Genomic DNA, 14798 nt, shown 5'->3' with positions numbered 1-14798 from the left:
TGAATGTACATCACGTCGCCCTCAGACGAGAGAAGAAGAGGAAGCTGGTGATGAGAGATCGGAAGAAAGGAAGAAGAAGACAAAAGAGGAAAGGAGAAGAGAGGAGAGGGAGAAGGGGAACTGGCTAGGAGAGAGAGAGAGAGAGAGAGAGAGATGCCCCCTCTCTCTAATCTCTATTATTTATGGATAAAAAATTAGGTTTAGAGTGTGTTTTTAAGAAATTTTCTAAAACACCTCTAACTTTTCAATAAATTCAAAAGACCTACGTTTTAAAAACTATTTTCTAAAAACACTTTTAGTAAAAATTTAAAATTTCAAAAACACTCAAATGGGTTCACTTTATTCATTTTTTTCTCTTTTTGAAAATAAAAAGTGCCTTGCAGGATCATGCCAAATATCGATTAAACAAGGGTTATTAATCTCATTTCATATGTAATCATGCATATAAAAAATATATAATATGCATAAAAATTATGCATGATTAATCGTTTCTATATGCGAATTTCGTACGTTATTTGAGAAAATATGCAGATTTTCATTACAAGAGGTTGGTAAATTTTGGTTATGTGAACTTCATGAGGTTCGCAAAATCATTGTACGAATAGAATTTTTAGTGAGGTTGTGAGATCGTGATAATGTACTTATATATCACATGAACCTCATGTTTGCTATATATCCAAGCTATATATCCAAAACTAAGTTATAGGACCAAAACGAATAAGGCCATATCTTTAGAATAGGATAAACAAATGTAATGGGATTCACATAAGGATATGGCCTGAGTTTTCTCCTTTTTAAATGAAATCAATAGACTTTGTCCATTATTCGCTGATCACACTCAAACCCTAACCAGATCCAAGCCTTTCAATGCGATATCTAGGGACATAAATGGTTCAGATTCAGGTCGGATGGGGCCAATCCCATATCCAACTATTGGATGTTGGCTAAGCATGTTTGATTCAAACAGTGAAAAGCTCATATCAAATTCTGCTTTTTTTCAATGTAAATGGATTTGGATACCCATCAAATTCATATTCATTGGATTCAGTAGCAAAAACTCAAAACCCTATACCGTCCCATTATAATAGGGTATGGTTTTAGCTTACCCAATGCAATCAAACAAAGTTGGATTCGGTCGGATTTCAGATAAAATCTGATACACTGACATCTCTAGTGATATCCAAGATCAAAATCAGGACAAGCTCGTTAGATTTCAAATCCAGTGTCAGGTCAAGGTTGACTGAGTCCATGACCCAAGCACATTAGGGCCAGCATGATAGCTTTATAAAGAAAAAGAAAATTTACAAATACCTTCCAAACGTTTTTGGCTTAATTCATCCGTAATGACCCAATCATAAACTAATGTTGGGTTGTTCTTTGGTTAACCTCACTCATGTAGTAAAGTTATCATATTTACCCCTGTAACTAGAAAAATAAAATCTGCAGGGCCGTTAAATTTTAGCAAAAAGCTTATGGCCTACAATGATACTTGAAGTGTTGACCTTGACATAAACCAAGGACTCTATTCATTACACCATAAAACTTGCTGATTATTTTTTGAAAAATTTTATATATTTAGATTGTGATAAGCCAATCAACCCAATCATTACTCAACCTACAATGAAAAGATTCTTGAATCTCCTGATTACAGCACATAGTTAGGTCTTTATAAGATTTAAAAATCAACCGCCTATAATTTTAAAAAATAATCAATGCTTAAAAAAGCATGTTTTTTAGCAAAGAACATTATCCAAGTATCATTTTCCAGCAAATCAACCATGTCGAACACATTTGCAAGGTGAGATTCGCAGAAAACAACCCGAAACCCCTATTTACTGGTGAAAGGCTCGCAATAGGCTAAAAAAGTGTTAAGCAGCTACTACTTTCCTAAATCTATATAGGCTCACATAGGTAAATAACAATAGCTAATTGATCTTGATTCTTGAATTAATACAACTTTTGTCAACTGTATATAGCCACATGGGCTTTTGGGTTAAATGAAAATGCATTTAGTTTGTTTTCAGATAATTTTTTGAATCAATTATTGAGGAACCAAACAGACCTAATTGTGTTATAGTGGGTCCAATAATTGTTGGGTTGCTTGGCTTATCACAATCTAAATATATAATTTTTTTCCTAAAATAATCACCAATATGTTTCATGTTATAGTGGTTAGAGTTGTAATTCACGTTAGTGAGGTCAACATAAGCAATAAATTTTTGGTAAAACAGGTTCAGCTAACAGCCCTACACGTTTTATTTTTATGATTGAGTTACTTGATTAACCCAAGAAAAACTTTGGTGAGCATTTGCAAAGTGGATGAATTAGGTTGAAACGTTTGGAAGGTATTTGAAATTTTTTCAAAAAAAGACATTCATTTAAACCCCTATCTCTTGCCTGATATGCCAAAAAGAGTATATTTTGTGAAAATATATTTCAAAGACCGGAATACACTTGCCCCAATAGAATCATAAAAAGTCAAACACGTTATTTGAAACCATGATTCAGTGTTGATTTGCAGTAAATCAATCATGCCGAACACATCTATATAGGGTTGAAATTGAAAAAAAACCCACTGAAAATCCAATAGCATGTTTCATTTAACACCGTGCCCATTAAGCTCTCTCTCTCTCTCTCTCTCTCTCTCTCTCTCTCTCTCTCTCTTATATATATATATATATATATATATATATATATATATATATATATATATATATATATATAACGTGTTTGATGATAAGTGGGACAAAGCATTGCCCTTGAACACACTGGATCAAACAATGATGCTTAATCATTTTTTTTGGTGCTCGCAATTTTTAGCGGCAGTCTTGATCACCGCTAAAACTCTTGGTGGAAAACATAGAATTAGCAGCAGTTCGAAACTGCGCTAATTCTCATTTTTCAAAAAAAAAAAAAACATAAAGCGTTACACCCGGGGTTCAAAAGTAAGGGTTTTCTATATAGAGAGGGAAGGAGACGATTAAATCAAAGGAAGGTCCAAAATCTACAAACGACTCCCCTTCTCCAATGTTTGAGCGTTTTATGGATCAGACCTTCTATATTTGTTCTTTATAATCTATTTAGTAAAAAATATGCTTCACGCAAAGACTTTACATCTAAAAATGTTTTTCGGAACACAAAAAATTGATGGCTCGCAATGCATTTAATACTTTATAATACAAAGTATTGTGGGCCATTGATTTTTAGCACTTTAAAAATTGCATCTACATATACAAAATTCATAATCTAAAACATATCGCTTACTAAATGAATGATAAAAATCCAATATGTAAAGTCTTAACGATGAAAAACTTTCATTAGAGGAAGGCTGTCGATCACCTTCCTTTGGATGGACTGTCCCCCTTCCCTATATATATACACCACTGAGAGAGAAACACACACCATGCTGACAAAGATCTAAACCAACCACCGAGGAACCGCTAACACAGCCTCAAAAGAAACAACTAAAACATAGCATTTAATATGAAGCTATGGAGTCAACAAAAAGGAATTTTGTATCACAATTGTAGCAGTTCGTGTAAATAATTGTGGACTCTATCTACGTGAACAAAATTCACCAAGAAACATAACCAAAAATCATCTAATGCAAGAAATAAAATCCAAGTATGGAAAAACAATGTGGGATTCATGCTCTCAAAGGTCCGCCCGTCCTGGGTACCTTGGAAATGGAATGACATCTCTGATGTTGTCCAGGCCAGTTGCAAAGAGAACCATGCGCTCAAAACCCAGACCAAACCCACTGTGTTTCACAGTTCCATACCGGCGCAGATCAAGATACCACTCGTATGGCTCAATAGGCAAACCCATCTCTCGTATCCTGGAACCAAGGGCTGGAAGGTCAGCAAAGAGGAAGCAACCATTTTCCAAAATTTCGAGACATGCCAGGGATAAAAATTCAGTATAATGCTGCAGATTTTAAATGTCCAAGTACTGTACACATTTGTTAAACATGACTATCAAGGATGAGGGAACCTATAGACATCTGAACGTACCTTCATATCAAATATATTCATCATTTATCAGGACACAACACAGCCAAAGATAGTTCCCCTAAATTAAGGAGATGGATTCATTGGCTTAACAGTAAGTTGTTTTCAAGTGATTGTCATGCATACACTGTGAACTAGAAAATATGAAACAATAAAAATTGGTCCAAAGAACCTCTACAATAAAGAAACAGTAAGCTGTTTGATTGTAGTGTGCATATGCTGACACCTATAACTTTTGATACTGTATCCATGAAATCAGACGCATAAGCAATCACAAGATATACCTTTTCTCAATGACCTCATATCTCTCTTCCCTTTGACTGCCACCAATCAATTCACCAACCTGAAACAAAAAACATTAAGAGCTTCAGATAGCTATTGCATCAACAACAAAATTATGTTGTTGAATAGATCCCCATCAATATTGATCGTTAAATATTTAACTATTATACCAATGTCTTTGGAAATTCAAGTTTCTGTTGCTTGTAACTGAAATAGTCCTAAGACAATGACAAATTTATAAAGGAGAAACAGCATACCTTAGGAACGAGTACGTCCATGGCAGCTACTGTTTTCAAATCATCATTGAGCTTCATATAGAATGCTTTGATTGTCTTGGGATAGTTATACACAATAACCGGTTTCTTGAAAATCACCTCAGTTAAGTATCTATAGCAATCGATGAGAACATTAGCTCACATGCAACCAGTAAATGGAGATGAAAAGAAAGACATGCTCTAAAAGCCAATGTACCTCTCATGCTCAGATGCTAAATCAACACCCCATTCAACCTTGTTTTCAAACTTTTTTTCCGTCACATTCTTTAGAAGGTTAACAGCCTCAGTATATGAAACCCGCTCAAAAGGGGTTGATGACACCAACTTCAGACGGTCTATGGCACTCTTATCATAATTCTTGGCCATGAATTGCATATCGTCAAGACAGTTATCAAGTAGCCAATGGCATAAAAATTTGACATAGTCCTCTGCACAGTTCATATCATCCTGTAAAATATTAAAAAACCATTATTGAAACTAAAATTTAGGAAGGACAAGACACAGCTCTGTGACATGCACAGCAAGCATTATTAGAAAGCATAAAAGCATTTGTCAATGCCAGGTGTATCACGAACAATCTGTGGCCATTGGATGTCCAAGAAGATTTTGGGCATCAAATAGGCATTATATAAAGAAGAATATAGGTGAATATATTAGAACTCAACAATCTGTCACAATGTCAGACGAAGGCATGTCGCAGGTGACAGGATGTGTGTGTGTGTGCACAAGTGCACATGTCTGCAAGTCTTTTGCATGCACATGGGCAGCAGTTGGCAGGTCAAGAGATCCACTTGATATGGAAATTTGTGACCAAAAGCAGAGAACAAAGCAACCATGAACAAGACCTAGTTTTAGGTATTTGAGTGATCATTAACTTCACACATAGTGAATCTACCTCCAAATCAGCAAAAGCAATTTCAGGCTCCACCATCCAAAACTCTGCTAGATGTCTTGAAGTGTGAGAGTTCTCGGCTCGAAAAGTTGGTCCAAACGTATAAACGCTACTAAGAGCACAAGCAAAAGTCTCCACTTGAAGCTGACCGGATACAGTTAAAAATGCCTGACGGGCAAAGAAATCAGAGGAATAATCAATCTTTCCATCCTTTTGTGGGAGGCCAGCTTTAAGCTTAGCTCTCTCTTCCAGTCTGGAAAGATTTTCCTTGGCCTTCGTAAGTTCAGCTACAGCAGAGCTTATTTCATCTTTAGAAGACTTTATTGCCTTCAAATGTGCTACATTCTCGCCTTTCTCTTTAACAAGAAGTTTAGCAGCTTCAATATCTTCTTCAGATGGTGCAGGGTTTTGCTTCAACTCCTTCTCTATTTTTTCTGCCTCAGAAAATAATGTAGTAACTTGAAACATCTCACCAGCACCTTCACAATCACTGGTTGTGATAATAGGTGTGTGCACATACAGAAAACCATTCTTCTGGAAAAATGTATGTGTTGCATAAGCAAGTGCATTCCGAATTCGGGCAATAGCAGAAATCTGCAAGCATACACCAGGATTAGCACTTCTGTCATTGTGAAAAAAAAAGATAGAATTGTCCCTTTTAACAGAAAGTGCACAAACAAAACAAATATCTAAGAAATTGAAGGCCTATGCTTAAAAGCAATTTTGTAAACCAAAAAGCAATGCATAATAGGATGATGTTAGAGAACATCCAAATTCACAATCCTAACCTTAATGTAGGAGCCACCAAGCCCAGATGGAATGGGACTCAGTACAATCAACAGCATCTCATTTTGTAAGAAAAACTAAATATAACGCTGAGAATGGTTTTCTAACACAAAACTTTGGACTTGTATTCTATGTTTGTGAAATGGTACTTCATTTGCAAACAGGTTACATCAAAGGATTCCAACATTTAATGACAACTTAATTAAATTAGTGGAGAGAGAAAAATAAATTTCATTTCAGAAGCAAGAGAAAGAACCATACTGTATTGGTCCTAGGACGAAGATGCACATGGTCCCTGAGGAACTCCAATGTAAGCTTTGTTTTAGGTATCGGGTATTTGGCAGGGTCAACACCCCCAACTTCCAACACTTTCTCCACTTTGAGCTCCACTACCTGCTTAGTCCCTTCAGGTGCCTTTTTGAGCTCGCCTTCAACTAGCACGCATGTCCCTGTTGCAATAAGTTGTCCAAGTGGTGCAACACCAGCATCCACCAACACCTACACAAAAAATTTCCAACAAACATTTAATGCAGTTGGTATCTCTAAATGCAGATATGGTTTCCAAATCTCTTCAAATTAAGAAAATAAAAGTATTCTAAGAAAATTTCTGCATAAACCAACAAATAAAGAAAACACAAGCATACTCAAGTTACAGTGATAAGAGGCTATACTAATGATGTTAACTATGTATCACTAAAGGGATTGAACCTTCAGCACGACAACTTAATATCGACGAAGGGGAATCTGTTTCAAATCCTCCAATGTGACACATACACGCACGTGAACACTCACACACCATTGGTGTGCGTGCACACGCACCTCTATTTGTGAAGATATTATGCCCATATAAGATCAAGCATTACTATGAATAGCAACCTATTTGGTTATGGCATGCCCAGAACCAATAAACACGTATAGAAGAAAACCATACATATGAATTGTAGTAAGCAATTCTAAGAATCCATTCTGGCTGCCGATTAAAAACCAAAAGCTTCAAGAATGAACTTTTAAGCAGAGTTTTACGCTGCTAGGACAGTGACCGTAAGTATAGTAGGCAGAGCCAGCACGACTAGGTCGCTGTTCCTGGCGCAGCTTCTCCGTGTAAATATAAAAAAAAAGTACGGCCACCCATGATTCAACATAAATACAAATATTCCAAGCACAACACAAACCCAAAACAATTAAAAAACGACAACAAAACTATTTATGTAGGAACTCCAAGGAAACCAATCGAATCCGATTAACCATCCCAACAAATCCTAGACAAATTTTCTTCCTATATAACATATCAACTTCGATCCTCAAGTAACCCACATTACTTCTGATTCAATTCTCTCAAGATTAACATTCACTGAGAAGAAAAAACATAATTACGACATCAATTACCGAATCAATTCACACCCAAATGTCCAAATACTTAATCAAGACAGAAAAAACTACAAAATAAACTTAGACATGTAAAATTACAACATTTACATCAATAAAAGCATCCCCAACTATTCTAATACATATGAGAGATAGAGAGAGCTAAAAGTAGACATCGTTCACAGGAAGGAGATTAAATGAACCCTAAAACCCTAAACCCTAGGGAGGGAAGGAAGGAAAGGGAAAGAACACCTGCAGATTCGCGGGGCATGACCCGTCGTTGAGCTCCAGGAAGGCGAAGGTGCCCTTCCCCTGCTCCCTACCAGTCTTCACCCACCCGCCCACGGCGATCTTCTGCCCGACGAGGCCGAGCCCGCCGTCCGGCCGGCCGATTATGGTGGTGATGAGGACCCGGCGGGAGTAGCGAGCCCACTGGACGGCCTCGCCGGAATCCGGCGGAGCCAAGGAGACGCCGCCGAATCCGGTGAGGCTCATCTCCGCCACCTCCTGCGTCGGCGGCTCGTCCCCCGCCATTCTTCTTCCCCTCTCTTTCTCTCTCTCTCTCTCTTCGCTCCACAAAGGAATATAGGTTTTCGATGGGAAGGAGGCGCCCTGCCCCCACCTTCTTTTGGTTTAGGGAAGAAAATTTTTCTGAAACGCCCTATAAGGATTTTGTTTTGACAAATGAGACCCTATACTTATGAAAATCACACGGGACCTCAGGTCGTTGTAAGTTTTTTATTTATTTAAAAGCCCCCGGCTCAAGTTTTTTTTTTTCTTTTACAAATTCGACTACTTCGTTTCGTTCACAAATTGGACGACCACAGCACAAGGGGAGGGATGCAAAAGGATCGGATTCGGAACAGCTAAATACATGGGGAAGTCAGATCCGGTAAGATTCAGAACCGCCAAAAATTGCGAAACCTCCATCCTGGATCCAACTCATTTGCACTCCCTAAAGAAGACTCATCTCTTCTGGTTGGGGTGACCCGCCGAATTGATGGGATGTCACAAGTTTGAAACCCACAAGTGTGTTCGACGCCGCGAAGCCCAAGCCGAATGCACTCGGTAAGAGGGATCCATGGTTTTATGTGAATAAAGCCAATGCGCGACATGTTTTTGCTATTGCCTCAAAGGGGTTTGGAACGGGCGGGATGGGACTTAGGGCGTTAGGCAGGCGGTCTAGGTTCAAACCCATGGGCATCACTCCTTGCGCAAGCTGAAGCATGGCAACTCCATGGAAGAGGCAAGGGTAAGCACACAAAGTTTTACACTACCACGACAATTACAGCAGGACAAGTTTCTCCATGTAAATATAAAAAAACATGTTTTCTATTATATACATAAAAAGGGAAAATATCTGAACATGTGTTCGCTCAGTGGAACTTGAACTGAAAACACACCCTTAATGTTATGTAATATCATGACCATGAGTGCTCCCTCTTCGTGTTACTGAGGGGAATGATCTTTCTTCCCCTGGTTATCAGAATCGTACTAATCTTGAATAGATTTTACTGCATTTTCACATACCTAAGCCTATGGGGTCTAACCCTATTGATTCTCATTTCGTGTGTAACCTTCATTCCTGGGCTCATGTTGCAGAGAGATTGAGATCAGGCGATAAGGGATAAAGATCAGTAATGGAGGACTCCTTTCCCCTATTACATTCAATAATCAAGATTTCTGTTTTAAGCTTATTGTTTCCGTTTCAAGCTTATTGTACCTAAAAAGGATATTGTTGGTATCACGGGTATATAATTTTTCGCAAATCCTTAATGCACCAGACTACTTAGTCTGGCCTGCCTAACGGCCAAAGGTTGTGCACCAACCCTTTTTCATATACTGAATCATTTCACTGACCATGTGTATCACCTCATGCACAGTTGCCTAGCAAAAGCTGATCAAGCGCATCTCCAAATGCGTATTCTATTTGGTCTATATCACTTACATGCATAGTCATCCCATAACGACTAGCAAGTACATAAATGCCTTAGTCTTGCATGCCATGGAGCATATCACGACTCCATAGGCATGCCCAAACATAACCTCACCACATAAGGGATAAGGTCTAGAAAACCCCAATCTCAAGACCAGTTGATGATTGAATGTCATAGCAAAGAAAACCACCCAAACTCGTTCACCAGCGTATAAGCATTCATTTGCCTACTCTCGAGTTATCATACTCAATTAGAACTACCTAAGGTGTTCCCTGAAGAATTAGTCCTAACCCACACACACTCTCGTGTGTTCAAATGTTACACATGTGGAACTCATCTAAGTCAAAATATCCTTAACTAAATCTCCAAAGAAAACATCCTCTGATCTGTTGATGCTACTTAACCAAACAATGCTCCATATTAGTGCCGCCACACACTGTCGTACCAATGATGATATTGTTGCCTATCGCATGCCATGCTACTACCACATGTTTATGCACTTGATGCATTTTTCACTCAGTAAAGCATCACACAGCACATGCCTCATTTTGAAGGCTCGGTTCAGGACATTCTCCCCCACTCAAACCATTATCATCCTCGACAATATCGATGCAGGTAAGAACAAAACTTTTACTTATGTCAGTTTTTCTTTGTACTTATCTTTCATCTTCTTTTCTTCACCCTACTCAACTTGTTTTGGTTTCTATCCGCCATCAGTACAATCTTTAGCACGCCAAGTCATATTCCTCAACGTGCCTCAAATCACTTAGACAATAATCTTTCGCTCAATCAATATCGAGCACTCTTTGCTTATGGGACTCCAGTGCAATCTCATATACAAGCGAGTTATCTTCACCTACATGACAAACTTGTTGTCTTCATGCTCATGAATGGGGCATCTTCTGACCCCAGCAAGGGCAATTCTAAGTCCTTTGTGGTCCTCTGAGAGAAAGACGATCACCAATGCGTATCGTAGTTATATCAAGTCTCTTAAATCACCAACTTGTGTTTTTCCAATAGTCTAACTTAGTCCTTAAGTGAATGATGTTTACTTGTGTATCATCCCAAACAGTCTTTCAAAGCATCTTTCTAGTCATTTGCCTATACAAAGGGTAACTCACGGCCCAATGCTGCAACTCACATTCAGAGCCAGCACACTATAGCTCTCATTCAGAGTCAATAAATATGTTCCTGCATAAATCAAATCAACAAGCCACAAACAATGACTTTTTTTGCACACATAATTCATAGAGAAACAATCAAACTCAAGGGACCAAAATAATAAGTATTTTACTTAAAATGAGCACTCTACTAACCCACAATCTTGGGAGATAATATAGAAGTTTAATTGAGTTTCCCATATTCAAAGGTGCAAATCTATCTAGCCAAATTCATTATGCATTCTTTATATGCACAAAGCAAACACCACACTCTACTTGTGAGCCTAACGCACACTACTGGTAGGAATCTTTGGCTTATCCATATTTCTATAGCCAACTGAACAATAACCTTACATTTCTTCTTACCATCAATAAGATAACCCATACCACCCTGCCAACAACTTCTTTTTGTGCTCGATCAACCAAACTTTAGCTATATAAATTTACGTAAACTGGATAAACCATTATTGCCCTCTTCAATGTCGCACTCACTTAACAACAAGGTCCCCGTGAATCTTTCTACTCTAATGCCAATTTGTCACCAACATAGAATTTTTTGCAAACCCGCAATGCACCAGACCGCCCAATCTGCCAAACCTAATGACCAAAGGCCGCATACCAACACTTTACCATGTGCTAAATTATTTTATTAGTCTTGCGCACCACCTCGTGCACAACTGCCTATCAGAAGCTGATCAAGTGCATCTCTAAATGTGTATTCTATCTGGCCACTTATGTTTATAGACGTCCTATACAAACTAGCAAGTGCACTGATACCTTAGCCTTGCATGCCATGGAGCGTATCACGACTCCATAGGTGCATCCAAGCATAACCTTGCCGCATAAGGGATAAAGCCTTGCGACTCCTAGTCCGAAAACTAGTTGATGATTGTATGTCGTAGCGAAGAGCGCCACTTAGACTCATTTGTTGGCTCCTAGGCATTCACTCGCCTAGTCTCGAGTTACCATACTCGGTTGGAACTACCTAAGGTGATCCCTGAAAAAATTAACCCTAACACACACGCACCTCCTTGCATCCAAATGCTACGCGTGAGAAACTCATATAAGTGGAAAGGTCCTTAACCAAATCCTCAAAGACAACATCTTCTGATCAGCTGACACTCTTAACCGATCAACACTCCACGTCTATGTTGCCACATACTGTCGCATCAACGACAATATTGTTGCCTATCGCATGCCATGCTACCATCGCACATTACCGATCAAGCCAATGCATACCACACATTTCTACACTTGATGTGTTTTTCATTCAGTAAAACTTCACACTGCACATGCCTCATTCTGAAGGCTCAGTTAGGGATAGTTGGATATTGGTACCATATTCAGATATGGTCATAGGGTCTCACAAGAGGAACCCCAAGAGCCATTAAATGGTGAGCTCATTAAGAATTATAATGAGTTATATTAGGTGAGATTAATGTAAATATTAATCTTAGACTAATGATTGCATGTATAACCTATATAATGGTTATGAAAATAACTATTGGGTTTGATGGGACATTATTTTCAAGGTAGTGGTGGAGTTAAATCCAATCCACCATGGTTGCCTATATAAGATTATGACTATGATAGGGAACATAGAGGAAAATAACAATTTAGCTTAATTAGAGGATTGTAATGATTCTCATGCTTAGAGATGGGCTAAAATAGCTCAATTGGGTATAGTGTGTGGCTTCACGAGGTTAGAGGTTCAATCCCTCATTATAGTGTACATGCCCCATTATCCGATGGCCCTCCACCATATCCAAGTCAATGAGTTAATATTCCTATATTGGTATCAAAGAACCAGGTCATTGATCCAAATTAAGCCATAACAAGTAGTCATGCTCTCTCCTCGTTAGTGGAGGCTGGTGTGAGGAGCCAATCAGATGATCGCAAGAGCCTTAGGAGACAGACCAACAATCGTGATGACAATGACATGGTGTGATTGGGGATGGCAGCCAGAGGCATCCCCATTTTCGGGTTTCTTGGCAAAGATTCCTGTTTTGTTGGGTTCAGTTTCACCAGTGCATTTTACCTTGAAGGGTGCACCCTCACAAATCAAGGGGTCTACTATGAAAATCCGCTTCTTTGAAAAAGAAGAGGGCCAACAGAGAAACATCTCAAATCTGTCGAATAGAAGACAGATCTAATCGATGTAGGCTTAAATTTGTCGAACAAGGGCAGGTCCGACAGAAGTAGGTGCAAATTTGTCACTCAGTGAGTCACATCTGGCTGGTATAGGTAGGGATGCACATGAGTTGAGTTCAAGCCAAGCCTGAGCTGTTCGAACTCGACTTAGTTCAAAATCACTTTGTCTAAGCTCGACTCAAGCTTAGAGCCGAGCTTGTAAGGCATTGTCCAAACTTGGCTCGGTAACGAGCATTAGTCGATCTGCGCTTAAACAAGCTCTATTAAAAAAGAATTTGGTGGAGGAGGGATTTGATCCCCCAACCTCCTTAATGTTAACCAAGGGACCTACCAGTATGCCAAAACATGTCTTTTGATTATTATTACTAAAAAAATTCTATACATACTAAAAATTCTCAGCAAAAAGGAGGGATTCTAACCCAACATGTTTTTAATAAAGACTAACCCTACCCATTACATTAATAATGCAATTCTAATTTTTTTTTGCTTATACATATGGGGTTTGCAATGAACCGAGCCTTATCGATCTTGTCAAGCCTTATCGGGCCCGACAGGTCATTATCGGCTCGATAGCTCGTCTAAGCTTCATACATCGGTTTAAGCTTGGCTCATTTACAAAGCAAATGAGCTCGAGCCGAGCCGAGCCAGGCCCGATCCAACTCAGTTTAGTGTGCATCTCTAGGTATAGGCATGGATTGATCGCATGAGTTATAGATCTAATCAAAACATGCAGATCGATCAACAAAAGGTCAGATCTATCAGCTCAGGCACAAATTTGCCGATCAGGGTATAGATCTGGCCAATGTATGTGTAGATTGACCCTGCAGAGGACCAGATCTGATAATGACAATTCAGATCCTTCGAACATAGATCTGACCCTGGCACATGGAGTTTGACTGATCGTGAAAAATAGTCAGGGTCTGGTGTAAAGAGAGAGACAAAAGAGGTGAAGAGAGAGATCACAAACCTGAGGTCACCGACGATAAGCACAACTTTGGTTGTCGCTCCCTTCATCTTCTTGTTCTCTGTTCAGTCTCAGGTGGAGGCATAGTTAAGGGGAACCTCGTTGATCATCAACGAGAAGTGCTTCTCTCTTACCGCTCCTCCATAAAGTATACCTAGCAAAAAACCTTATTCAAGAAAACCCTTGGTGTTGCCTCGAATCGTCCAGCAGAGGGGCATATTCGATTGTTGTAGGCTCGAATCAGACCAACTAGGTTATAGATATGTCAAAAGAGGGTTAGATCTGCCAGTCAGGGTTCAGATCTGACTAGTGCAAGCTTAGATCAAACGAAAAAGATTCATATCTGTCTAGTCAATCAGTTAGGGCTCAGATCTGACCGAGTGAAACAGTTGGCCTCAAGTGCAAGGGGGTAACTGACCTGAGTCTATCTCAATCATCGTTGGAAAGACAGTCGGTGTGATCAGGCCCCATAAATCAAGAGTGAGGAAGATGATTACTTGGATGAAAAAGAATGGCTTATCTTTCCTCACTCTTAGGGCACGTTTAGAAGCAAGAAAAACTCTCATAGGAAAATAAATTTTTGCCTATGAGAAGTTTTGACATGATATATTTTCTAAAATAAAAAAAATTCACTTGTTTGAGTAGCATGAGAAAAATAAAATGGAAAATCTTAAAAAAATGAAAGAGAGAGAGAAGAGGGGTGGTGGTGGTGCTTCTCCAATGTAGTTTTTTGGGAGGTGGGCGGTGGAGGTGGTGGCGAAAAATCATCATGGGGTAGTGGTGATAGTGGTGAAACTTCTTCTATGTCATTTTCTGGGTGGTGGTGATGGATGGTGATGGTGGTGATAGTGGTGAGATGGATGGTGGTGATAGTGATGGTGGAGCTTCTCTGGTGTAGTTTTCTGAGAGGTGGGTGACGGTGGATGGTAGTGGTAGTCAAGAGATGGATAATAAAAAAATGTAGGGAGGGCAGTTT

The 14798-nt window shown here is 39.1% G+C and overlaps 1 protein-coding gene across 1 annotated transcript; it reads right to left on the bottom strand.

The window, feature by feature from the left end:
• Window positions 1-3454: 3454 nt before the first annotated feature.
• Window positions 3455-8229, bottom strand: LOC149844042 (asparagine--tRNA ligase, cytoplasmic 1-like). Its single transcript, XM_090000280.1, has 7 exons — window positions 7863-8229; window positions 6507-6743; window positions 5463-6053; window positions 4764-5014; window positions 4550-4679; window positions 4295-4353; window positions 3455-3838 (listed from the first exon to the last, which is right to left on the bottom strand). Exons 1-7 carry the CDS (start codon window positions 8142-8144, stop codon window positions 3655-3657), a joined length of 1734 nt encoding a protein of 577 aa, XP_089856406.1. The 5' UTR covers window positions 8145-8229; the 3' UTR covers window positions 3455-3654.
• Window positions 8230-14798: the final 6569 nt, after the last annotated feature.

The sequence above is a fragment of the Nuphar pumila genome, chromosome 3 (assembly GCF_984573655.1).
Source record: "Nuphar pumila chromosome 3, dmNupPumi1.hap1.1, whole genome shotgun sequence".
Taxonomy (NCBI): Eukaryota; Viridiplantae; Streptophyta; class Magnoliopsida; order Nymphaeales; family Nymphaeaceae; genus Nuphar; species Nuphar pumila.
This window is presented reverse-complemented; position numbering and strand designations above follow the sequence as displayed.